Source organism: Stigmatopora nigra, chromosome 14 (assembly GCF_051989575.1).
Source record: "Stigmatopora nigra isolate UIUO_SnigA chromosome 14, RoL_Snig_1.1, whole genome shotgun sequence".
NCBI classification, from domain to species: Eukaryota; Metazoa; Chordata; class Actinopteri; order Syngnathiformes; family Syngnathidae; genus Stigmatopora; species Stigmatopora nigra.
The window spans coordinates 10,735,062-10,760,810 of NC_135521.1; the positions used below are offsets into that span (position 1 = coordinate 10,735,062).

A 25,749-nucleotide genomic window follows, 5' to 3' on the forward strand; every position below is an offset into this window, starting at 1 on the left:
TGCCATCTTGTTGGAAAAGCTAGAGTAGAGCAATGAAGACTAATTCAAAGGGGAGACAAATGGCATATAATGTAGTAAATATAAAGAATATATTTTATTGGGTATATTTTTTGTGAAAATATTAAGCGGCAAAAGACAGCCATTTCACAAAATAGGAGTATAAAATGATTAATGCCTGGATTAGAATTTTTTCAACCCTTAGCTCATAATAGACAGATTTTCACATATTGGGGCACTTTGGCTGTAGTGCATTATAGTACATGTCATACTGTCTAGAACATTACATAACATGTTATATTCCGGCAAATGTATTGTTACTTTCGGGCAATTTTAAAGGCCAACAGACTACCCACAAAGTTAAAATACCACTTTGCAATTATTTTGTATTGTAGAAAAGCAATCTTCATTTGCTTCAATTTTATACTCTAAGTAAGGCTGATGAGAATCTGTCTTGAAAAACAATACTTAAATATATTAAGTTTCCTCCCTGCTCAGTTTTGGCCTGTGTTTGGGTGCTTGGGACAGAGAGGATGATGTTTCTTTCTACTTGCTGTCTGTGTCCAATTGTCTCCTCCTTGTGTCTGTGATCCATTATTGCAACGATGCACAAGGACCGGCTCCCCTTTGGCTGCATTTTTTTTCAGCAGCAGCCTCTGCAGCATCTTCTTGTCTGAACGCTCTCTTTGAAAGTCATCTTCGTACACCTTAAGCTATGACCAATGACAAATAAGCAAAGTGAAATGAAAATGTGATTAGTAGTCCACTTACTTATTATTATTATTATTATTATTATTACAAAACTATGTATGTTAAGCATCTTGTTCCTGCTAGCTTTTCCAGTGTGCACCACATAATCTGCCTAGCAACACGAAAAGGCATGTGACCAGCGGAAAATATCTGAATGCTAAGATTCAAAGTAACTTGCCAGTAAAGTAATTTTAATCTAAAAAAAAGTCTACACAACTACCTGCTCTTGCATTAGATCCACCTTTTGCCTCATTTCTTCCCAATTCTTCCTGAGTCTTTGGTTATCCTCCTTTGTGTAATTATGGACGTTGTGCTCCATTTCATATTCTGCCTCGTAGATCTCAGTCTGAGGACGCATGGAAACATCATCCATAAATAATGCATCCGGTCCTCTTCTCCTGAGAAAATTGCAGGACAGAATGCAGCCACCACTTGGTGGTGCTTTTGTCCATCTAATTCCATACTTTTTCTCCATAGCAACAGTGGAAAGCATTTGTATTCTGTGCTCGAATAAAAAGCCCACCTGACACCTCATTGCTTCCAGTTGCTCTTTTAACTGGACAACTTCTCGGTGGCAATCACAGCCCGTGGCTTTGCCCTGCGGATGTCCCATGGAACTGGAAAGAGCCCTTGAGACACATGACGTGGGGCAGCTCGAGGACAAAGCGTCGGGGACGCTTGCCCTGACCGTGTCCTGTTTTGATAAAAGATAACCTATGTCAGGGTTGTCAGATTATCACCCTGCAGAAAAAAAAGGGGAGGTGAAAGTACCTTTTGGACAAGTGGCTTGAGTACTCGGCCCTCCATTACCTTGACATAGTCTTGCAGTTCCTGATTCTTCTTCAGTTCCAGCATGAGCGCCTGCTGGTAATAGTTCTTTGCACTCTGTCACAAACATCAGTAAATGGTGTTACGTGGTTAAGAGTTTGGAAAGCAGAGACAAGAACTGAAGCAGAAGAACCACGCTGAGTTGCCCCTACCATTCTACATGCATAATTCTAGAGTTCAAGTGATTTTTACATCCATACTTGGTGGAAAGAACTATTTCATGCACCACACAACGGAGCAGTTGGAAATAGAAAGGTCTGTGATTTTACAGTCTGTAGCTTTGTGCTTGCGTAATGTGGTTTTCATTACGGAGAGGCTAACAAGGAGCCAGAAGTGGACACAAATGCAAAGGAACAACAAGCCATGCAGAACTTTTAACAACTATATCCACAAATCTATTAACAAAATAAAAGTAGAACATAGCCAAAGACATGCAAAAGCCCAATTCCGCAAAGTATTACATTATCTGGGAACAACTGATGAATTTTAGTAATGGTGGGAGACGTGTCTGTAAAATTATGGTGATAATTTGGCAATAATTGGCCAAACACAGACGTCTTCTTATAAAAGCAGTCCCGCGAGAATCTGTGCTCGGAATTGGAATTGCATGACTTTGCTGTGTTTCCTTTCTTTCTGAATCCATTACTCTTCATTAGTGAAGTAAGCCTCTTATATCAGTCATTGGTATGGATGGCTACACTTTCAAATTTCAATTGGCAGTCTTGCCATCCTTTAATTCACTTTCTAACTACAGGCATCAGGCAGAGGACACCCTGAATTGGTACATATGCTGCTTACAAGTTTCAGCATAAAATTTCATATTTTAATGAACCTAAAAGAAAAATAATCTTCAGTGCTGAGTCCTAGTAGCAAAAGTGGCTTCCGAGTTTCAGCTTGGTTTTTCACATTTTTATCTACTTATTTAAATTATATGCAACTTACTTAAATTATATGCAAAGTAGTGAATTTGTGATAAGTGAAGACACGATAATCTGTATATGTATAGTAGGGTCCCACTTCATATGGATTGGAGTTATTAACCCATTTCAACACACAATAGACATTAAATGATCAACCCTATGTTAGTGTGTGTGTACCTTTACCTGCTGGCTATCAACTTTGAGCAGTAATTTGTCATTTAGATCTTTGAGGATGGCGTTTTCCACTTCCAAAGCTTCCAGCCTATGCTGCAATTCCACAGTGGTCTTACGATACATCTGGTCCCACTCGTCATTCAGTTTCATCAGCTGCAACACAATCCTTTCATCATTAGCAACGTTCCCATCAATATCTGATGGGATTTCAATGAAGCCGCAACTGGATTATTCTCCCTTTCTTAATCAATCATGTAATGGAATCCTACATTCATCAGGCTTTGAGTTCATGTGAAATAGAAATAAATAATAGCTTTTTTTCCAGAGACGGAATCATTTTTCTTCTCAGTCAAACTAGAGGAAGTAGCTCAAGGTTGTATGATTTGTGGGAGTAAAAGCCATTTCTACACCTCAGCTGCAATTTTTCACACACCGCCCACGTCCTCTGATTTCAACTGTGAAGCGTGCCGTTTCCAACATCAGTAATACAGCCAGTGTACGGGAATGCAAAATTTGGTGACCTTGTACCTCTTTGTTGACTCTCCGCAACTCTGTGTTTTTGTTGAGAAGCAGCAGCTTCTCTTGGTCAACAGAGGTGACGCTCATACTGTCTGCGGATTGCTTCTCCATCGAAACAGACCTGCCAGACACCAACAGTAAAATTAATTGCTATAAAAGTAATACAGCACTTAGATCCAGTACTTCCCTACTGGGAACAAGAGAAGTCTCGTATTTACAGCAGGAATATACAAAATGTGCGTTCTTTGGTCCAGGCCAAAATACAATGCATCTTTTTTGGTTTGGTTCATTTACATATTGCAACTTTTGGTCCCAGGATCCCTTTATACCCATATCCGCAAGCCTTTCTCCTTAAACATGGCGGTAAATATCTTAAATATATACTATATATTTATTAATTTATGTATTTATTAATTAATTTATTTATTACACATTTATTCATGTCTAAAATGTCTTTTTCTGTGTCTGTATTCTCACCCTCTTGCTACTGTGACAATGAAAATTCCAAAATATGGGATGAATAAAGTTATCTAATCTATTCCAATCTATATATTTTTTTGCATTTTTCTTTTGTTGCCCTCTGCCCAAATATCAAGTGGACGTTCCGACTCATAATAGCCAATGTACTGCTAACCACAGACTGTGTTGTTCAAAACATATGAATAATTATTACATTAATTATGACTTTTATTATGCAAAATAAGTTGTTTATGAAACACTTGATCTCACTCCAAAACACTACTAAATATATGGTAAAATGTTCCACTTCAGTAACACATGTAAACTACTCTGCCAACAAAGTAGAAGTAGAGTGGAGACTATCAATAGGGTTAAAAAAATAAAAATAAATACATATACAAGTTGCACCTATTTTGTATAAATTGCAGTCTGTATTTAAAAAAATAAATAAATCTAAAGATACCCTTTTCCAGTGACAACTACAAAATATTAGTACTTTCTACACACAGTAGTAGTACTTTCTACTCATGGTGGAAAGCAGTATCAGAAATTTCCATGAATAAAAGCAAAGACATATGCACAAAAGAACCTCAGGGTACTTTTAACACCCACTCACAAAGAGTGAGTGCACTTTCAGAGAATAAAACCTAAGCCATTATCTTCACCCACGCACACACACACACACACACACACGCATATATATGTACGTATGTGTAGTCACATGAAGCACTCAAAAATGTTTACCTTCATATCCAAATGACATTACACACCAAACCTTAAACCACCAATGAATGTTTTTGGATTGCATGATAACAAAATGAAGAGAAAACACGCTTCTAGAAGAGCACTCGAACATGGACGCTGCAGGGCTCGCAACGAAAAACAAAACAAAAAAGAAAAAACTGTGACCCTTCTTTCCCTAATAAACAAACTTGCCAGCAACAGAATTTGCTATGTGGCCTACTTTTGCTCTATAGTGCTTGTTGTCAACAGTAATTTGAAAGATGACAAAAATGTGGACTATTATTTGTTGACTTCGGGTCTGCAAAAACTGCAGAAAGCCCTTTGCATGTTGTCCTATATCCCTCATAGTTTTTATATCTGACAGTTGATAAACAATGTTCCCCAATTTGAACAAGTTACATCTGGTATTCTGTCTTGGAAGGGCACCAAAATGCCACTACATGCCAAACAATATGTTAATAACCTTGTCACGCGCTATGTTAAAGTGTGATAACAAATTTGTCAAGCTTGCCGCTATCTAAGGACAAGTTGGCTGCATATTGTCAGCATTTGGTTAGGCATGAGAGGATTATTATATGAAAGGAAAAAACATGTACATGAGATTATGGATGGAAAAGATAATATCACTTGTGATGACCTCATTGGAAAGTCCGTGGTTATGTTTTGTTCCTCTTTTTTATTGGGCGACAAACTTTCTCTATTTTTATTATTATGTTTTAAAAGTGATATGTTATCGTCTGAAATAGTGATCAAGAGGGTAATGTCATCCAAAATATAACAAATCGTTACTGGGCATCACAACAACTAAAACAAGAGGATGGAGAATGAATCGATAGATGATATCAGCAGGAGAACATTAATAGCAGCTAAAGTTATGTCAATATCTTATTAACCCCCAGTGTTTGACATCTTGTTGTATTGGACTTTTATCCGGAAATATTGAGCATACATACCATAGTACTTCAGAAGATTTGGTAAGGTTAAACTCGCTTGCTATTGATGATTCTTTGTGCTTATCTGCTTCTGCTAAAGATGCCAAAACCAGCTTTTCTTGATCCATGGTCATTCCTAAATAACAAATCTTTCTATTCTTAGAAATAGCCACTCAGTTTTAAGGTAAACAGCCAATGTTGGTATGTGCGCAAAACAAAACAGGAAGTCATAGAGGTCGTGCTCATGTGATTTAAAGTCCTGAGAAGAGGAAATGACACTTTGACAGTGATAAGCAGCTTTGGCTTGAACTATTTTCCAAATGTATTCAAAATTGCACAAGGTGATGACACAGTTTTACGAATGTTACTCGGGGAAACTTGGCTCAATTAATATTGGATGTGTTGTATCTGGAGAGGAAATGGGAAGCCGAATATAGTACGATATGCTTTTCTCACCAGAAGATCCTCAACAAAACAAGTGGAACAAACGTATTAATGCTGTATACAAGTGTATATGGATGTACACTCACGCTAAGGGTTTGTACACATCAAAAAAGATGAACATTTGAATAAATAAATATATTAAATAAATAAATAGTGATTGGTCAATCATAATGTGAACCTGAAGGAATAAATAGACATAAAAAATGGTGGAAAATTGTAGCATAAGGCATTTCAGTGTGGAAAAATTGCACATTTATTCCATCTTAAATGGAGAAAGTAAGGTTTTGTGTGACGTGCATCTGCTCAATGGATTTATTTACGCTTTCCTTCTTTAGGACATCTGAAAAAATGAAATTGACTTTTTAATACGTGAGATTATTTTGGCTGGAGTGTACAGGTTTTATATGTTGTCTATTCCTTTAACATAAAGACGTGTATACAAAGGTAGGTAATAAAAAATATTGGTAATTTTAAAAATATAGCCATTAAAAACTTGTGTTTTTGAGTATAAGTGGTATACTAATAAATAACCATTTTGAATTTTAAAATCACGTGTTAATCTTTGAGTTAATGATCCACACTATTAACATTTAAACCAGTTCAAGCTTCCAGGTCGGACTTGTTTGTTAATGTTAATGATATGAGCTTGTCGCAATGGACGATGCACTTTAGGTCTTCCCTTTTCTTCAGCTAGCCTGCTCACACTGTGGTGTTGCATAATAATGCCAGACCCAGCAGTAACTGATCATAACAGTGTCATAAATAGATTCATGAAAATTAATGAAAGGGTCAGACTGATTGTATTCACCAGTGTCCTCACTGTGGTAGGTTAATTAGAAAATCATATGCTCATCCAAAGGACAATCGCGCGAATCAAAAAAAAAATGTTCTTGATTATTTTCCTCTCATCAAGCGCAGGTGTCTTTTTTATTACCACAAGCTGAATTAATTGGCTGTCCTTATTAGGTTGGCTTCTATTGTGCAGTTTGGAAAATTCATGGACACTATAGGATTCATAAAATTATTATTCAAGAGAGTATTTGATTCTGATAATTCATTTATGTTGTTTCCAAAATTTTCCCCTAATAGTGTCTATGTTGACTCTTTAGCTGCCATTGATGGTAATAAAAGATAAAATTGCAGTACCAGGTCAAAATAAAATGAACGTCTAGCCCACATGTGTCAAAGTGGCGGCCCGGGGGCCAAATCTGGCCCACCGCATCATTTTGTGTGGCCCGGGAAAGTAAATCATGAGTGCCGACTTTGTTTTTTCAGCATAAAAGAGTATGGAAGAATATTAAATTTCCTGATTTACCCCCTTATAAATCAATAATTGTAATTTTTTAATCCATTTTTTCTGTGTTTTTAGTTCAAAAATCATTTTGTAAAATCTAAAAATATAAATATAAAAAAGCCCAAATAAACATTGTTTTAGATCTGTAAAAAAATCTAAATATTATCTTTAAAATGATCTGGCCCACGTGAAATCAACGTTAAAGCGGCCCGCGAACCAACTATTTGACACCCTCGGTCTAGCCCGTCACTGCCAGCCAATGAAGTAAAAGGGGCTGGCAATAAATTCAGGGTAGACCCTGCCTACTGCCTGTTATTGTCTAGGACAGGCTCCACCACCCCCGCGACCCTCGTAAAGATAAGCGTCTTGAAAAATGAACAAATAAAAAAACGTGTCATCTATTGAGTTAATCCTGAGTTCAATCACTAAAAGCAATTTCTATTTGGCTCCCCACAGAGAACTTGAAGTATCCAACACTCTGTCTAGAGACGGGGGTAAGCGAGGCAACCATATGCATCACGGCTGTCCACTAGCTTGGTCAAGCCCACTCGGGTGATTCCTTTCACACGCCACTTCCGTCTAACTCTGTTTCCAGTCAAAGTATTGCTGTGCCAAGCAGCGGCTTTGCCGGGCAGTCCCACAACAGCAATGCAGTGCCTGTATTGACCCGAGAATCCGTCACAGTCAAGGACAAATGGGCTTCTTGCTTCCGAGGGGGATTAAGAAGGGGCATAACATAGAGGTGAATAGCTCATTTATCCACTTGAGCTTCAGGAATTGTTAAGAGGACATCTAAGTCAGGGATTGATCTATGATCAAAAGACAAATAAGGACGGAAAGCCGCCAATCTGCAGCAGAATCGCCCGCATTTTTGTCCTTTGCGGCAGCTGGTGTGTGCAGCAAATCTAGGGTCACTGATTGAAGGTGACAGTGAAATGTTACAGATGCTGACTGAGGGTTTTGGAAGTGGCTATGTCCTGGACACTATCTTGTTTAAGAAGTAAGCGCTTGTCCGACTTTGACAAATTCTGTCAAGGCGCCACGAACTAATTGATTAAATTTGTCCACGTTAGCAAGTCTCTTTAGGGACTAGCTCTAAGGAGCTGCTTACATATTCTTTTTTCAGGGCATTATTTTATAGTATAATACACTTATGGGGATTTGAGACATGAACAATAGGTAGGATGTACAAAAATGACTACTCACCACAAATGTGGATACTTTTAAATGTAGTCCAACAACTGCATCTGCAAGAAAAAAACAGATGCATCAAAAATAATCACGCAACAGTAATAGTGAAGCCATTTACAAACTTTCCAGTGTATTCTGTGTTATTTATCCGTCACTTTTTGGACATATTTTGCTCAACTAATCAAAGTAGAAACTGATGTAACTCTAGGAAAAATGACAGGTTTTGTTTGGTAACATCGGATTGCTTAAAAAAAGACTTAATCTTTAGTTTATGTCGATCTTTCACTTTTTTTTCTTTAAGTCTCTACTTGTCAGCCTGCCAGAAGAATCAACACAGTTTAAAATAAGGCTTGGACATCTGCTATTTGTGTCAAAACTGTGAAAAACATGATTTAGTTACATTTTTCTCTAAAGAAGAAAGGAAAACAAGTTCAAAAGACAGCTTGTCTATCGCACCATGGGTATGTCTCATAAATATTGTTGGGCCAAAAGGGTTTTGAGTAGTGACAGTAGCATTTCTTTTCAATAACACACAACACTGCCTCTCAAATATCTTATTTTTCTGCAGGCTTGTTCTGTGCCTATTCAGATCTTAAAACACTGTCGGAGAAATGTAAAGAAAAAAAAGGTATAGAGCATGGAAATCAAACTCATTTCAAGCTTCTAACTATGAAACTCCCTCCATCATTAGCTGCATTTGATTGGAAGGGAAAGGATATCTCGTAATAAGCTCTCAGAGGGAACCAAGCCTGGGAAAAATACAAGGACAGACACTAATAAATGTGAAATATGAGAATAAAAAATCTTTAAATTTGGCAAGATGACAGAGAGAATATTTGAGTTTCCTTCAATTTGTGGGCAAGTGCGATATATATAGCTTATATTCCAGGAACTAACTAGCACATGATGATATTACCTCTTAGCATTGAGCCATCCAGATGGGCAACTTCAAAATGGGGTCGACCCGTAGACAGTTGGTTCCATGTGTTTAATCAAGTGAAGCCACACAATAGGGAAACAGATTGTGTAGCAAGTGCTGAAACATTGATTTATCGGACGTCAAGCCATAAGAAACATGAGCTTGTATGATCCATGCCACTTGTGAACCAAGTTCCTAATGAGAATAGGCCAAGGGGGACCAAGGTTTCATTGATTTGTGTTTCACCCTGCCAATAACTCCATTCTCTTTACATATCTTGTATCAACACGCTAAATACCATATACATAATTTAACCTCCTAACACTCAGACTCTTACAAGGCATGCATTTTATTTTCTTTATGATATTTAGGCTAATTGAGAACTGATGAGTGTAAAAACTAAAAAATATCTTATTGCTTGATGTAGTTTCTGAGAAAAATGATGTCCACATCATAACTGGACGCAAAACTGAAACTGGTAAATGAACCACTATGTAAAAAAACAACTCTGTTGTAGTAGAAAATCAAGTTCCTTCAAGCATCTGTCACAATCCAATTGAAGTGGAAAGATTGATCAGCTCCTAAAAAAATGGATTGCCTTGAAAGTCTGACTACCACAGTCTTAAATAGGAAAAGTTCATATTCCTGATGTAAGACGGGTTGTAAATCTCCCTTCATCTGCTAATATCCTTCCAGCTTTGGATGCTCTTCACAAAATCATAAAGATGAGCTATTGGCTTCTCACTACTTTAGCCCACCTTCACTTCTACAGCAATCTTACATTATCATAAATGTGAGCAATATAAGATGGAATTGTCTTTCATGGGGCAGTCACTGTTAAAAAAAAGTGTCTGTCTTTGACTAGTGAAAGTTTCCTAAAAGATAGAATATTGTTATAATGATTATTGGTTTATTAACTAATTCACGGTACCTGGACGTGCAATGTGCATTCTTGTCCGATCCCAGCAATTCAAGTCACAGGTGTGACCGCTGTCCATGGTCCTGACGACCTGTCCACGGTGCTGACGACATCTGTCCACGGTGCTGACGACAGCTGTCCACGGTGCTGAAGACCTCTGTCCGCGGTGCTGATGACTTGTCCATGGTCCTGACAGACCCGTAAAACAATGATTTAGGGAAGCAATTTTGTATGTAATGCTGATTAATGAATGTTGTTTAATGTCGGCTTTTCTCCAACAAACGTAGTTTCCTATTCAAACAACAATAAATAAACAAACCAATGGTGATAATAACATGGCATTCTTGTTGTAGTAGCACGCACCTCTGGTCAGTTTGTTCTGCTGTTCATTAAATAATATGACAGTATTGAATAGGCAAAATACCACAGACAACATTAGACAAGTTAGTGTGTGAAGTTAACTCGTATTCTGCCATTGACGGCAATAGGCGTCCAATCTATTTTCATTGGGCGATTGGCAGTTAAAGAGCCCATTCATTCACTGCGCTTGTCAACAGTACATTTCAACCAAAGGTTCCACTTTAAATGGATTGGTCATCTGGCAACTACATTTGAACTGCACTTCAGTTAGAGTTAAATTTATTGGACAAAGGGACTATACAAATTAATGAACATATACATGTAAATATGTAAGATTATAGCCACAGGTTAATTCCCTTTATGAAAATAATTACCCACCCCTGCTTTAATATTAAACTTCTTTAATACCACTTCAACCAAAACTTTTCCACCCCCAAAAAATAACTGACAGCTGTTGCTAACCTCAGCAGCGAATGCATTTCCTATTTTTTTCTTATGTCCTAACCTTTATCTGCTTGATGCTGCTTTCCCACACAAAAAAAACAACTAAATCTGCCAGATTTCCTTATTTGTCTTATTGCCCCTCGACCCAGGCTCCAAGCATTAGCTCACCACAGGCCCTAATTGGGATGTGTCTAATACGTCACAAAGGTCCCCAGGGTGTGCTCTAATGTCTAGAGAATACCATTAATGCCACTATGAGAGATATTGGCTTAAACCGTACTATTGGCCCACCAAAAAGTCATTTTTTTAAACAATCAATTGTTTTTTTTCAGCTCAATTCAGTTGTTTTGCAGTACCAGGTTAGTCGGAGAAAAGATGAACGTATGAACAGCTGCTGAGTTTCACGGCGAGGGCACCCGGAGGCGTCTATATCTCGCTGTCACGGCTCACACGGGGAGACGCCATTGGAGTCGCCCCGGATCTTAACCTCTCCGCGTCTCCATCTGTCTACTCGCATGGTGCTAAGTGCCCTTCAAAAATAGGGGACAAAATGTCTGCTTGCACCATCTGCAACAGAAGGACAACCTAAATGCTATAATTTAATGGTTTTGTTTTTCTCGGGAGGGTAGAAAACTTATTTCTGTTTGCTTTTTCAGTCTTGGTATTGATCATCAGGTTGGTGTGCAGATGTGCTTTGCCTCTCAAATAATGTTGTCTGCTCTGATGCTTTTTTGTCACTGAATTTTTGTCAAAACTTTATAGTCTTTAAAGGCATATTGACTACAGAAAAGTCCATAGTTCGCTTTTTTTTTTTTTTAGCTTTCATGTCCTTCCTGGGCGTGGATGGTTTTTATAATACTAATACATATAGAAGGCTATATTTTCTGAGGTGTGAATAGTTTGCTTCTTATAATCCAATTAGCACAAGATTAGTTTTAACCGAGGAACTGTGGTGATTTGCAGAAAAACTGCCAAGAATGTCAGACAATTTTAATCCCGTGAAAATGGGATGCATAGAGTTTTTGAAGAAAAATTCCACCACCAATTATGCTAAACACAGACATCCAGACATAATATTAGTCCTGTAGGAATCTGTATGATTTGTTATTATAATTGTCTTCTTGGGTTTCTTTTCGTTGTGTATTATTTTCACTTGGTGGACATTCCTATATCTCTCCTCAGTAATTGAGGTTGTGATACACATTTTAATTAGCAGGATTGACGTTTCTTTTAAATGATAAAATGCTTCCTGGAAATTGATCTGCAAAAACGTCATGCGTCCCAAATAAAATGACTTTTCCTCACCCTGCTTTTATGCTTTTAAACACTGGAGTAGCAACAGCCTCCCACTCAATATTAGCACAAGTGGAATAGAAACGGAATATGACCAAGTAAATAGACTGTTCAAGGCCCTTTTCTGCTTTCTTCACATTCCGAGTGCATTACTGCCACCAATTGTGGGTGCTGTAATTTCAGTGAAATAGTACATTTTCAGGCTGGTAGAATTGTTCAAATATAATATTGAAGATATTGAAAATGCAGACTTGATTTGGAGTGAGATTGAGCATTTGGGGAACAAATTATGTCATGTTTTTTAGGTTATGAAAAACTGCTACAATATTATCTTTAATAGATGCCTATTTAGGCTGTTTTCCCCATTATAATGCCATTACTTTAAAGTATAATGTTGATTTTGTTCAAATAAAATCCTATTTTCAAACTCGGGTGCAATTTTCAATCTGATAAAGTTCTTTGTTATGGCAAAATGTTTGAATATTTGTGTCCTTATGCAGCTCTTACCTAAAATATATATAAGAATGAATACATAGATGGCTATTTGTGACAGAAAAACTTTCAGTGACGGTTATATTTGAGAATGGCTGCTTGTGGGATTGTGTTGATATGATAAGCAAGTGTGACTGGCAGAGGGTGGGATCATCCGTGGCAAGTTATAAGGGGGCTGGATTCTTGACTGGAATGAAAATGAATGTTAGAGAAAGAAAATGAATGTGGGCAGAGACAATTGGAAAGACGGGAAATAAGAGTTAAAGCGGGATATGCAATTCTCCAGGGATTAACTGGAGAAATAGCTTGTGCATGCCATAGAACAGCCAACTAATGACCACATACAGGAACCAAATGACCTTCAAATCTTTAGTGAGTCATTCCATGTTTGCTATAGCGTCTTGAAAAGTGTGTGTTTGGGTCATGTGTGTGTTTACTGTCACGGCCCACGCACTGGCACTGTTCAGATTGAGTGACACCTCATCAATAAACATTGCTCCTTGAATATTTAGCAGGCAAACAGAAAAAGTGAGCCTTGTTAAAAAAAATCATTCCATTGGCATAGTCGGAGTTTCTTCTTAATATTTTCTTCACTCAAATTGATGGCGGCGTTCAAAGGAAATGAATTAAGGATGGCGAGTATTTAGGGGATCGTAAGAGTTATGTAAGCTTTTGGTGAACGTTTGACATCAAGGTAAACTCTACTGCAGTATACTGACCTTGGCTATAATTGCAACAGCACTCCTTGTTTTATGCATTGTTCATTGGCATAGACCATTTAAATGTCAACCAAGCCCCTAGGGGGGGTCGAAACAGTGGTAGCTCACTCTATCAGTTTGGAAGACATCCAAAATGTCTGACATTCATTCTCACGGATGCCTTTTAATCCCTCACATACAGTCAAAAAAACATGTTTGAATCTGGACCCTGCTTTTTATCCACAGGGGAGAGTCTAGTCATTGTGTGGGGTCAAGGCCTGTCAAACATCACTGACAAAATGTTCTGCATGGGTTGTATTTCATGAGCTTACAATGTGTTTTTGCCGATGGACATTTGCACTTTGGACTGTGCCTACTCACTGAGCATCAAACTAAAGGCACGCAAACTATTAAGACTGCAGGGAAAACAAACCACTTGGTGACATTGGAGTAAAATGTATTGCTAGCATGCTAAATATGTTCCTGGTGTTGTTTTGCAGTAGTCTATGTGGGACATTATGTCTTATTGACACTTTAAATCCAAACATTACAAGTATAAGCAAGTCATATAAATTTATATCTCAAATTTCTGACCTTTTGGAGCATGTTGTCATGGTATTGGTGTTTTTCCACATCTGTGCACTGCAAATTCTTCCAGGATTGCACATTTAAAACAAGTGGCATTTCACCTAAAGCAATAGAAAAATACAAGACAGTTTCAATGTTTTGGACAATTTTGCTTATTACGTATTTGCATTGTTTTTTTTAAATGTTTTTAACCATACGGCATGTCTGCAGATAACAGTTTTGTGTTTGATGGATGTTCATATATAACAATGCAAAGTGACTTGAACAAAAGTTTGCATTGGGAAATTTGAAATCCTTTTTCTGTTCCTTAAAAAAAAAAACTCATTCTGGTCATAGCAAAGGGGTCCTGCAAGTTGCAAATTTGTTTTTTTTTTTTTGTTGCAAATAATCACAGACCGCTTCATGTGTCGTGAAATCATATCATATGAAAGATGGGCTGGGGAAAAAAAAAGATGTGGAGTATTCTGCTGGAGTCTGCCACTACCCCACCCAGTTTGTCATTTATCAAAGCTGCACATTCAGAAGGTGAAAATAACTTCAATCAATGACTCTGGCGGCTCAATTCAATCTCTTGCTACAAATGTCTTAGCCTGGGGGCCAAACACCACAACCTAATCATATAGAATAGCCTGTCATCACGCACCATGGATTAAGAGGACATATTACACTGAAACAGGTATTGGCAGATCGAGCATTTGATCATACACTTGTTTAAAAAGGCAGTGTTTTGGGAACTAAGGGGACAAGAGGAATTGTGGCTGCAAAGAATGGAAGTCAGTCCACTGTGTGACCAACTTTTACCATGCTGATGTAACTCTTGCTTTTCCGCAGTGTAATTAGATAGTTTGAAGATGACTTTCTGCCCTGAAAATGTCCCCTTCCTTAAGGACATGGATGATTGACAGTAACCAATAAGAGCAAAGGCTCATAGTGGTGTAATGATGTGTGAATTCTGGCAGGTCAGAATTGTTCTTTTCTCATAATCTTAGGTCAAGTTGACTGTATATGGGACACGGCGTAACAGCAATCAAAAATGGCACTTTGCTCAAGGCAGGCTGTTGGCAAGTGGAGAGTGAGGCTCAACTTGAATTGGAAATGCCGGATAAAAACATGCAAGTAAGAGCTAAGCAGAGGAGGGGAGGAAAAATCTATCGAGCAAATGAGAGATAAAAGATGACGTGGGTAAAGCCTTGAAAAGCATTACAAACAAAGAAAGAAAAGGTTTACTGATGACAAAAGTTCAAGTATTAAATAAATGTTATGGACACACACTATGGGTCTGAAAAGCTGTGTTTTTTTTAGCTATGTATTAAATACAGATTACAGTTGAGGTAATGCTATACATGAATAAAATGTGTCTTATGTTGATATCTGAAAGGAAAACCTTGTAAAGTTACCTTCAAACTGCTACAGAAAAATGTGCTACTTATAAATCATTGTCAGTGTTCAGCAGGTTGCTGGAGAAGATAAACTCTGTGGATGGAATTCTAGAAATAGGGTCATTGTTTTTATACTTAAAAACAATAGTATTTGTCTTCCTATTCAATAGCAAAATCTTGCAAATAAGAAGGACATAACCACAAGCAACACTTCGGTATCAAATGTCAACAGTGCAGCTGTCCGACAGGAATACAAAACAGAGTGAAAACACTTTTGTATTTTGTGTTAACTATTGTTAAAAATTGTGACAAACAAACAGTGAATAAGGATTTTTAATCTAAAACGTAATAGAGACAAATCTAGACGACTGATGGTGGAAATTGGAAACATTTTGCCAAAACACTTGAACAATATTGTATTAAAAATTACTCCCATTAGGTAATATATTATTGTTTATATACAGGTAAGGGAAAAAACTATGTTATACATTTTATTTTTGTTTTAATTGCTATATATATAAACATGATGATGAATAATCACATTCAAGCTGGCTCATTCTTCATTATCATTAAAAACAATTACATATCTCTTAACTTTACCCCTTTTTTTTTCTAATTTACTGCTTGACTAACCTGGTAATTATCCCAATTCTCCTGCAATAAAGATTCAATAACGCCGAGTGTCAGCAGTAAAGACAACAAGAAAAGTGAAAAAATTAGAGAATAAAGAGAGAAGCCTTTTTTCCCCCTACTCCTTTCACTTAAAGTAGTTTCCTCAAGGTCCTGACAGATAACAGAATAACAACCTTTCTTCCTGTGTACTAGATTGGCGTTTCATGTGTATGGGACGTGATGGCGTGTGCTGACTCGTGCACAATTATGTGCCTTTTTGGGCACAAAGAGGAGGGTGATATGTGGTCACTTAGTCCAAGCACATCATTTTGGAGAAACAAAGTACTTGATCAGATAAGGCCTCAAAGGGATTGGCATTCAGCCTTGGCAATTTTACTGTCTGATCACGTAAGAATCAGGCATGTCCCACTTATCTCCAACTTGGCTCCACATCAACAAAATGTCACCTCATGCATGGTGGTGCATACTACTAACCTTGCACATAATGAAATTTTAAAGGTGCAATGAAATACTCTAGGGAGTAACTTTAAATTTGACAGTAAGCCATATTTAAGGGAAAAAAGGGAGAGAAAATGTTAAGTTGCCGCATTTTTTATCTTTATCTTTTTCTATCTCCAAAGTTAAATGCACATGAGTGAAAAAGAGCATTGTTTCTTTTCCATACACGCAAATAGGTAAAAATATGTTCATATAACAGAGAAAATGAGAAGATGCCCACAAAAAAAAAACGTGTTGAACCAACAAAACAACTCAGCAGCACAACAAGTTCCAATAAAAGTCTTAATGTGAAAAGCAAACTGAATGCTATCTATTTTAAAATGTTAAAGGAGTGTTCAAGGTCTTTAAATTGGACAGAAGAGAAGAATGCACCTTATCCTTATGTGGCTAGCTGCCACTCTTGTGCGGTTTTCATTAGGCCACTGAAAGAAAATGGTTTCCCAGATAATGGGGTCCAGTGTCAGACACTTTCTCCTACATTTAAAAAAAATAAGAATTACTTGCTGTTCGAGGTTGCTTAGAAAAGGAAAAGTGCCGCTGATGGGCTTTGCTCAGCCTTTCTCATACACCAGAAACTTTGGTCTAGTGAAAAATATCACTAACCTATTAGGATATTACCATACATTACTATATTAATATACTGTCACACCCTACAAACTATACTGACATTGTAATGATAGTCGTGACCAATTTTGGGTGGACTTGGCAATACAAATGGGATATTTTCATTACTCATGTCGAATTACAATAGGGAACAAACCATTAATAGCTTTAACAGGAAAAAATCCCAAATATTTACATTTATAATTTCCAGATTTCAGATTATTAGACATTATGAAGTAGCTTGGAAGCAAATTTCATTTTAACACTACAAACATACTGACCAATACCAGGATTTAAGTGCACATTTAAAGTTAGAAATGTGGGATTTTGGGACAATTATACATATATGTATAATGTAATTTAAAACATTTTGTCTTAAATGAATTTTATTCAAACTATCTTTTATAAGTGCTCCTGAAAACTAGACTGCCCCTTTTTTTCACCACCTTGTCCCTTCCTGGATTAGAAGGTCAGCAAAACTTTTTACATCTTATGCCATTTTTTTCACCATTAAATTGAATAGTAAAAAAAATGCAAGATGTAGATACCCCTTTGCTTTAGTCTCAAGGTGACTGAAAAACTTTGAAGAGTGCCTTTGGTCGCGATATCTTACAGAATGCTCACAGAAAGAGACAAAAGCGAGGTATAGAGAATATAAACAAATAAAAGTATATATACATACATATTTCGAGTATGATTACTAGCAAAGCCACTGCAGATAGTGAGACCATCGATAAAAAGACAGTAATACCAATATGTTATAAAGTCTTGGATTAAATCTGTTGCTGTTGGGGAGAAATGGATTAAAGTAAGACTTGAGCTAAACTTTATAAACCGGGAAATGTTTTTTTTTTTTTTACTCTAAAGGAAGAACGCATATGTGATGAGTGCTTGAAGAAGTAATAATAGCTTGGAGAGTGGATGAGTAGATAGTTGCCAGACATCAAGTCAGATCAAGTGAGGTTGAGTAAATAGCAATTCTGCGGCGTTGGAGAAACGCCGAGGGGATCACGGCAGGCGGACGACCAAAGATGTGCACCAGAAAGCAAACAGGACGTCAGTTGTTGACTATGACATCTTGAGGGAGTTTTGTTTTACCATGTCAAACAAAAAAAGATTGTTTGCAGGCTAAATGACTTTGCATTTCAAATTCCATTTGAAAAATAAACATTCCTGCAACAAGCACGGAGCTTAATATTGTGAGACTAGTGGAAAGTCTTATTTATATTCAAGGGGAAATAGACACTTTGCTTCAACAATTTCCACAGCAAAACATAGGGATATTTATAGATTTAAAGGAACAATGTGTACCCCCCCTGACAGTTAGAAAAGCAAGCTTGGGCGCATACACACTTTCCATCCAAGGGGAAAATGTGTAAAGGCTACCACTGCATATGTACATAATGCAATTAGTCTGCTAGTGAGTTTGGGCTTGTGTGTGTAAGGAGTGGAAATAGGACATTTTCTTTGCCAACCACCTGGTTAAATATTGAAGCCATCAGAGCTGATGGGGTGGACCACTGTGGTGGGGGGCTCTTGAGGTCTGAAGTAGCTTACTTACATGACAGCTGACCCTTGTTTGATGGCTGAAAGTTTAGATGTACAAAACGTACCTTAAGGGTGACGTTAAGTTGGTTTAAATTGAAAAGAATACATGGACAATTGGGAAATGTTATCCTAATAAAAGCTCCACAATTATATTTCAATAACTATAGTCCGGAATATACTAAATCACACACAAGATTATACATTCTTCTTCTAAACCATTCAGCTCAAACATTAGCAAGTATGTTTTGTGTTCCTGTGGGAGGGAAGCGGGTCGTTGTAAAAACGTGCAGCGTTCGTTCCATAGTTATCTGCCCTTTGTTCTGTGAATCCCAAAAGGAGTTGAATAAATCGCTACTGATGAGATCATTAGCAACTACAATAGACTTATCATAAAACTTGGATAACATTTGAAAAAAAGTTGTTCGGCAGTGGACTCCCACAAGTCATAAAGCTTTCTCAAATCTCGACATCGTTAATCCAATTTTCACACAGCGAATGACTTTAAATAGCGGAGGATATAGTAGGTATGTATATGTATGTATATATATATATATATATATATATATATATATATATATATATATATATATATATATATATATATATATATATATATATATATATATATATATATATATATATATATATATATATATATATATATATATATATATATATATATATATATATATATATATATATATATATATATATATATATATATATATATATATATAGTATCTTTGGAATAGATGTCCACTGCAATAAATGCTGTCCCTCAAAAGGTTAAACTATCAATGTTGATTTGTCTCAGTCTTTTGTATAAACTTGGTAATTTAGGTGCCAATGACCGACCGGATAAATGTTAGATCCTTAACCTCTCACAAAAGAAATTCAATAGATCAGCCAAGCTCTCTCTTTCTTGCATGGACATGCTGCTGATTTGGTGGTTGCTATGGCAAAGAGACCTTAAACTGATTGCGGCAATGTCATTGAAAGCACTGTGGATGTCGTTACATCACCTTTTCAACGCTCTACTTTCAAACCTTTTGTGTGGGGCTGCATGTTCTCCCCATGCTCGCCACTTTTCAGCTCTTACATTAACAGCTCTACCTTTTTTTTTGGTTTTAATTGATCGAACAAGGTTTGCTGGAACAAAAACATTTAGAGAGGAACAGGGGTTGTGGAATTTTGGCAACAGAATAATTGAAAGTAGCAAGAAACGACCAAGACAATAAGTTACAAAGAGAATAAAGTCACCTTGTAATGTATTTACAGCATCTAACTAAGCAGAGTGGCCAATTAATTTTTAAGGTTCTTGATGCGCAAGATTCTTATGGACACGTCAGACAAAAGTGAAGGTTTTATTTTTGATTATTTTTGTGGTTTAGCAGCAATGCCTTGATTTTGATCTATAGGTTTTCTTAGTTGATGACTATAGTCGATGGGATCACCTCACTATAATTCCCATCATTAACATATCATATAGTTGTACGTTTGTGACCTACTCTTCCCTATATTCTCCTCTGAGCATCAGTGCGTTTGTCAAGAGTAACATTGGCTTACAGGATATGTCAGAAATGGAGTTTGTAATGCATCAGTCAATCAAAATCTTGTGGTGAAGCGTTGCACCACCACATCCCAGCTTGAGCTCCTTGGCAAAAGCAGTTATTTTTATGTTTGTATATTTCTGACAGCCAATTACTTGAAACTGCTGCAAGATCCAGGACACAAGCCAATATCTGCCTGCTCAGCCACCTCTGTGCAAATGACCCCAGGGAACACACTACCTGAACTTCAATACACCATAGAAATGTAAATGATTGGACTAAGGCCCAGTTTACATTGGAAAAGAATTACACAAGAACCTTCAGTGAGTTGTTTCCTGACCTCTGTGCATTATTATGCATATGTTACACTTTTTTTTTGCTGACAAGAAAAACATGAGTCACTTGACAGCTATCAACCAGAAACTGACTATGAGGCTCCAGTGTACAGTCAAGATTTCAGGTACTCTGGCTTCTTCCAGGAGACAAAGAAATACGTTTTTGTAGACTAAACACATACTGTATGTGTGGGTTGTCGTTTTCTAGTAGAAATTGCTCATCTCAATAAACATCATGTCTATAATTAACAAGTGTGAAGCCTTGGTAGGCTTTAACGTCCATTGTGGCCCGAACATAAGACGTAAAATGTCAGTGTAGCCCCTTTCAGACATATAATTAAGTTTGGCAGGGTTGTGCTCATGTGTAAACACAATAACCTAAGTGGACATTCCCCAAAGATTTACCACCAGCAACCTGGTCACAACTCCGTGTCATTCTTGGGTTTAATTATGTCGAAATGCAGCATGTAATGTTTTCTGCTTTTGAGCACTGAGGTTAATGAAGTATACCTATCACACGATTACTGCATGAGCACAACATTTCCTAATTTTTCTTCATTATAAGACGAAATAACATTTGACAAGCAGCAAAATACTTATTAGTCATAGTATGTGACTCAAAGGATGAGCAAAATGAGCATTTTCTTATTGGATTCACTGAATTATATTTATTTCTTTAGCTTGATTTAAAAATAAACTGGCATGACATCATACTGCATGTCTAAAAGTGGCCGAAGAAGTACGTAAAGTAAAAAATGACTTCATTTTCTATGAGACTTCTGTACTGGATTATCCTCTAACTGTACACACTTTACATATCCATTGGATTAGACTGCATATCCATTACGCAATTTAATTAAAACCTTATTGGGGAAAGTCGTCATCATGTTATTGCTCTCTGAGTGAGTAAATTCTGAGTCATCCAGGTCATTACAATCCATGTAAATAGCATCTATGACTAAAAGTGCACATGCAATAGCTCCTATTTGAATGTGTACACTGGTATCCCTTGTGACTAGTTTGTATTAACAGTGACTTTAATGAAAGAAGGTGTGCGACTTTGCACTTTTGACTTAGTGGAATGTCCACTGGAGACCAAGAGGGAAGAAACTGTCCACATGATGACCAGGCACCATTTATGAGGGTTAGAGCCAGGAGTCTTGTAATGGAAAGGGCAGGGCATGCCTTCAGGCTACGTGGGCTTAGCTCCATGTGTAATGCACTCATATTTTTATTTATTTATTTTCAATTCTTTTGATTACACTGCATTTCTTACAATTTCCCTCCGGGCTGCATCCTTCCAGTTTTATCTTAGGATATCTATGTTTGTAGCTTATTTAATTTTGACAAGAATAATTACATTTTCTGAAGGGTACAGAAACGAATCACAGAGATAAAAATATGGTACTTGATTAATGTTAAGTGTCAAGATATGAAGTACTCTGGCAGTAAAAATTCTGACACAAATGACCAAAAACAATGGTACATTGTTGTATGATGATGTGGTATTTTTGTTACAAGAAAGTAGATGCAAAGTTGGTGAATATGTAACCTACTTTGGGACTTACAAGTTGATTTCAGTGTTTAACGTGGCAGTAATTAGCATCCATCCAGAGGGGTGTTACCAATTAAATAGGGTGAACAGTTCCCAGTGATATGGTCACGGGCAAGCTCACTTGCTACATAAGGCACATTCATCTTGTCAGCGCAATTGGTCATGCTGGGCTGTATGATAGATGATGTGACAGAAAGCGACCAGATCTTATTCTGGTATTTACACACCAGCAGAACAGATGAGGCAGCAAAAGCTTACATCATGACTGGTCACTGTTAGTACTGATATAATGAATATCCAATTTTTAATTCCTTAACATTTAGTATTGGTTTCAACACTATTGCCATCACCAAAAAGGCAAGGAAAATGTACAGGTATACTTACAGGTACAGGTTATAATAATAAATAATAATTAATAATAAAATCAGAATGCTGCTGCCAGAGTCGTTACAAATACAAAGAAACTGGAACATATGACACCCATTATGAAATCGTTACACTGGCTTCCTATTGTATCGTAGAATAATGTAGATGGATTTCCTGACCTTAGTACAGCATGCATTGCGAGATAATCATTATCCTGACACTTATATTGTCTCAAATCAAGAGATTCCCACTCCTAATAAATACAATATATCAGAAAAAAACAGCAAACAAATCCAATAAAATACTCAAACTAAGAAGTTGAAGTATCAACCACTTAAACTAAAATGACCTTAAAATTCTGTTTTTAGCCTACTACAATTTCCAGTCATTTTATCAAGTCATCCTGGGCTGTTGCAAATTTGCTTTATGACTCTAAGAGCTCTAATATGCAATTCCATATATTTTCTAGGTTTGGCCACTTGTAAATTGTCATACTGAAAAAGCGCAATGCAGAATTAGTACAAAGATAAGCAGTGTAAAGGTTAAAATCTACACACAAACAATATGTGACCTAAAGGCACCTTAAAATGTAATTTGTAGTCAGGCCTGCATATAGCAGACCTCCAAAATAAAGTATTCCTTAGGACGAGCGCTTTGATTACAGAAAAGAATGCCAAACCTGACCTTTCAGCTGATTGAACCCATTTGTTTGTGCAGCAACTTGTTGGAAAGATTAAATTTTGATAGAATTTTGAATTCCCATCATATCACATCCTTCATATTAAATATGGATGGAGTTCAATTTTTCCTCTACAAGCTTGAATTATTTGCAATGTGGCAATTGTTGTTGTTTTTCAAAGTTTGTTTTAAGTTAATGTTAAACTTCCAAATGGTAGAAACATTCAATTAATGACAAGAGCCAACCCCAAACTTGAATATACCGTAAACACTTGCTATGATTGATGTAGTCACATTAAATCAAATGATGTGGCTTGGAGATAAATGGGAGGAAAAGTATCTCTAATCTGTATTTCTATTGTCTATTCTGGAAAGATAGTTCTCATCTACATGTTTATTACTCACTGAGGGGAATGTGTCGTGCAAAGTATATATGTAAAGGCCACTATGACCTCCCAATTTACATATTTTACAGACTACAAGTCTTATTTTTTTTCACAGTCTGGTTGAGCTTTCGATTAAGAGTCAGGTAAGACTTATGTTGTTGTTTTTTCTTTTAAATCACACACTGTCAGCCGTAAGAGGCACACTCGAGGCTTGCTCTCAACTTCCAGACATGGCGTAGGTGTTTAAAAGTGATATTTAAGATGAAAACTTTTGTATCGGATTGGGCCGTAATTTGGAGTGATTTGATATATTACAGTGCATTTATCAAGTACAGTTTCATTGTATGCAAGTGTATTTTTTTTACAGTGTACGCTTTCAATGTAATTATCTACTACTCCCTAGAGACATTTTTTTTTGTACTGTTCTGTGGTACTGTGGAAAAACACAATGCGTTATGTCAACGTCACTTAGCCTGCTTTTTACGAAATGAGTCAATCACATTTGCGGGTGATCTAGGGTAACTCAAATCCATAATAGTTAACCACTGTAATTGCTTACGTTGCTAGTCCCAAGGAGCCATTCTGGTTAATTGTTAAGGGAACACTCAGTTGACGTGCGGGAAAGTGAGTGAAAGTAATTGCGGTTATTGCAAAATAGAGGATTCCTTATCTGTCCCTGTTGTGTGTATTGTACAATATTGATTTGCGCCCATAGAGCTGTATTAGTTACAAAGATAATATAAGACCAAATGGTTGCTTCAGGTGTGTTTTTTGAGCAAATCTGTCGTACAGTCCTGACTTTAGGGAATGACTTTGGATGATGGATCATTCACCAGAGGAACAATGCGATTTGCAGAAGAAAAAACAAGGCTATTTGTGTATCTTTTGTTAGTGTCACATTATCGCCAATGGTTAGTTGTAGATTTAGTGTTGTCGTTTGGGTCCATGTTGGTCTTCATCACCTACTATCACTCTTCTATTTACCCTTCCTCTCCTTCTTTATCTCCTTTTTCACCTCTCGTTATCTTTCCCACAAAATCAATAATTTTTAATAGATTCAGCACATGATTGAGTGTAGGCATCAGTTTTCCACAAGCTGGAAGAGAAGCATATTAATCACAAAAATGTCTTTGTTTATGACTTTGTACCAAAAAGCCTTTTGTTATGTGCCTCTAGGCTAAGCTACCCTAATTGTGTATCCAAATGTGTGCAGGCGCTAAATCTAAAATAAGAAAAACAAAACAAACAGTCATTGTTCAAGAGTGGCACTTAGGATTTTACATTTTGTTAGCAAAGCTATGCAATCTAAGCGGTTACTATATATAACTCATTTACTATTACAATTGAATGGATTAGAATATCCATGCAAGATTGGAGTGCATTCTGACTTGGAGTACAAATTTAACTTGACAAGATAGGATGTTCCTAGCATGGAATCGAACAATAGATACAGCTGTGAAACCCTGCCTTGCACCACAACACAAGTTATTCATTGGACATTAAAAGTGTAATCATCCTCTACTGACATCCCACTGTGACAATTGTTCTACACCTTTGTCCTCAGTCACCTTAGGAATCAGTTGCCTTCCACAAAAAGAAGAAAAAAAATTCAATGCATTCACTTCAGTCAATGTTTGCCACATAAAATGTCTTTTATGGCCAAAGCTCCTGCCATCTATTCCTAGTCAATATAGTCCCTTTTTAAATCCCGATATTTCATTCTTGCCAGAGTCTTTACAAGCTATAATGAACTGAGCATGAGGAAGCATATTTTTATATAAAGTCATGTTAACTACTGAACCCTGATGACGTATTTTTTTGGGTTAGAGTGACAAATTTATAAAAGCTAATCTTTTTGTGTGATTGTGAAAAGTGGCACAAATGCGTAGAAATATCCTATTTTCAAAATGTACATTAATGCTGCAACAATTGCAAGGCCACTGCAACAAAATCAAGATAAGAGTTTCTCCTACCTAAGCCTCTCCGATACAAGTAGTTGACAACCATGGCTATCCCATTTAAAAATAGCTGCCACTACAAATTTGCCCTTGGTACAGAGCAATCCCAAGCTCCCCCAGCAAGCAGATTGGAGACATTGATATAACAGTGTCCTTACTGCACACAACAAGCATTGAAACCTAACCTAACTAAAATGTCACTTACAGGAAAACACAAACTTTCGACAAAAGGAGAGTAAACATAGAATGTCCCGTCATTGTGTTTTCATTGAAAATGATGTCAGATCATGCTAAT

At 36.9% G+C, this 25,749-nt stretch overlaps 1 protein-coding gene across 2 annotated transcripts in view; it reads right to left on the minus strand.

The window, feature by feature from the left end:
- Positions 1-67: 67 nt before the first annotated feature.
- Positions 68-25,749, minus strand: part of LOC144207118 (uncharacterized) — an 85,859-nt gene continuing 60,177 nt past the window's right edge. Inside the window, exons 4-12 of one of the 2 annotated variants that reach the window (XM_077732368.1) lie at positions 13,972-14,066; positions 10,103-10,279; positions 8,268-8,308; positions 3,198-3,309; positions 2,679-2,822; positions 1,519-1,632; positions 1,271-1,441; positions 968-1,093; positions 68-710 (exon numbers count right to left, since the gene is read on the minus strand). In XM_077732368.1, the coding sequence (XP_077588494.1) occupies positions 492-710; positions 968-1,093; positions 1,271-1,441; positions 1,519-1,632; positions 2,679-2,822; positions 3,198-3,299 (876 nt within the window). In that variant the 5' untranslated portion in view covers positions 3,300-3,309; positions 8,268-8,308; positions 10,103-10,279; positions 13,972-14,066 and the 3' untranslated portion in view covers positions 68-491. Of the gene's footprint in view, positions 711-967; positions 1,094-1,270; positions 1,442-1,518; positions 1,633-2,678; positions 2,823-3,197; positions 3,310-5,344; positions 5,521-8,267; positions 8,309-10,102; positions 10,280-13,971; positions 14,067-25,749 lie in introns of those variants that run through there. The other variant, XM_077732367.1, reaches the window with a different exon arrangement.